The following is a 2,104-nucleotide window of genomic DNA, read 5'->3' as shown; positions in this document are numbered from 1 at the left end:
AAGTTAAAAAAGCAAACATTACCTAAATATTAGATAAATCAATTTTGAAAATTTTTAATGAAATAATTATTATTTTATTATTTATTTTTTTTTTTTATAATCAATTAGATGAGAAAATAAAATATAAATGAATGATTGTATCGTGTTAGCTTCTCAATATGGTAAAAAGGATGTCTCGGATTCCAATTCTCCTTCAATAGACAATAGTATATTCCCAGAAGATGACACATATATATGATATGATCACTTAGATATTAAAGCTCAACATTAAATGGAAATTTATTATATTATATATACATTTTCAGTCATAACTGAAAAGTAAAAACTATAAATAAATAGGAATATTATTAACTAGGGAGTTGCCAGGCAGAAACATCCAAGACAAAATGATTCAGAAGAACCCCTGTCCATAACCAAAATTATGGATATTACCATGAATCTCACTAGGTTTCCTCTCAATCTCGAAGTGATCAACCATTGCAGAGCTACCATTGATCATGTAGAAAGGCGAAGGATTAGCAGCCTCCATCAAAAGCTTGTCACCTTGACTCAGTACGACCTTCTTTAGTTCCTCCATGGAAACCTTCAGCTGTTCAAGCTCTGGCATACTCAGCTCATTGATGGGGGCTTCCCACCAGCATTGAGTTTGGCTTGCTCTTCTCATTTGGCTAAGTATTTCTCCTCTCTTTTTCTCAGCTTCTAGTTGATTAAGAACTTGTGTGAGTTGCAGGTTGAGCTCACGGACACTAGCATTCCGATGAGCTTCGATTAGGTGAAGACCATTGGGTTCGGGTATCGGGTTGCACGTGAAGAACCGATCGACGATGGACTCAACATCCGGGTGCCCAAAGGAGAACACCTTCCCTGCCGGGGAAAAAACTATGATAGCCACATTTGCCCCACAGAGAGTGCAAAGCTCACTAGCTTTCTTGAAGAGCCCGGACCTTCTTTTAGAGAAGGTGACTTGTAGATGATTTTTCTTGGGTATTTTTGAGATTTCGATCTTCTGGCGGCCCTTGCTTGGCTTCTTCACCATAGCTAGAAGCATAGGAGAAAGAATGTTGGATGAAAGAGAAAACAAAAAGGCTTATTCTCTTTGGTTTGGGTAATTGTGAAGGTTTGAGGAGGAGACAAGGTATTTATAGTGGCCTCAAACCTATGCCTTTAGAGTACTAAATCACACAATTTAATTTTTTTTTCATCACATGCAATTAATAATTGATTTAGCAGTTAGAAAAATCTAATCCTTTCAAAGTATGAACATTATGAGAATTAAAATTTCCTTGGTTGGCATTATTAAAAAAGGAAGAAGATACCTCTCTACTAACTTTCTGAATTACTTCTTAAACTGACCAAATGTCTTAATTCTTCACTAAAATTTTATTGAAAATTTTTATTAGCATGCATTTACATTTGCAAGTAAAAAGTCAATATGTTCTTTTGTGTGTGTCTGTCACAGTATTTATGATGAGAAATTCCAATTGATTACCTGGTTGACATTTCTCTATTGATGAACTCTTTAGTCACATAGGATACATCACGTGTATAGAACAAATTGACCTTAGTGTCATTAAGCATAGGCCATGTGTTTCCTAATATGAAAAATCAAATACTTATATATATCTAAGCAGCAAGCCCAAGTTTGCAAATCATACACATTCAAATCATACAATGTTATTCAAAAGGAAGGGAACATTTTTTAATATATTGGAAAAAATTTCATCATAACAAAGTTATGAAAGGAAAAATATTTTGAGATAAATGTAAAAACACGTTGTGAGATGTTTTCGTGTTGCATATAAAGTAAAGTGATCTATCTTGGAATGATTTCAACTTCTTGACAACTTTCATAATCGACTGCATATTTTTGTTACTTTTTATCGAAAATTCATTTGAAAAGACATTCACTCTTTTATAAGATATCTTAGAAATTTTCAATATAAAAACAAAAATCATTCAAACATTTGGATATTGGTGAGAAGTTTATATATATGAATGATGATCATGGAGGCAAATTGTGGTTGTTTCTACAAATATACATGTATGTATGTATTAGAGTGTAGAGTTTGTCTTCTTAAAAATACATAAAAGAGTAATGTTATTC

The 2,104-nt window shown here is 32.9% G+C and overlaps 1 protein-coding gene across 1 annotated transcript; it reads right to left on the bottom strand.

Annotated features, from left to right (window-relative positions):
* Positions 1-391: 391 nt before the first annotated feature.
* On the bottom strand, positions 392-1,036 carry LOC117911677 (agamous-like MADS-box protein AGL62). The gene has a single exon (XM_034826081.1). It carries the CDS (start codon positions 1,034-1,036, stop codon positions 392-394), a length of 645 nt encoding a protein of 214 aa, XP_034681972.1.
* Between the last annotated feature and the right edge of the window lie 1,068 nt (positions 1,037-2,104).

The sequence above is a fragment of the Vitis riparia genome, chromosome 3 (assembly GCF_004353265.1).
Source record: "Vitis riparia cultivar Riparia Gloire de Montpellier isolate 1030 chromosome 3, EGFV_Vit.rip_1.0, whole genome shotgun sequence".
NCBI lineage: Eukaryota > Viridiplantae > Streptophyta > Magnoliopsida > Vitales > Vitaceae > Vitis > Vitis riparia.
This window is presented reverse-complemented; position numbering and strand designations above follow the sequence as displayed.

Excerpts from the sequence above, each read along its gene's own strand:
- LOC117911677 (XM_034826081.1), bottom strand. The coding sequence starts at position 1,036 with ATGGTGAAGAAGCCAAGCAAGGGCCGCCAGAAGATCGAAATCTCAAAA.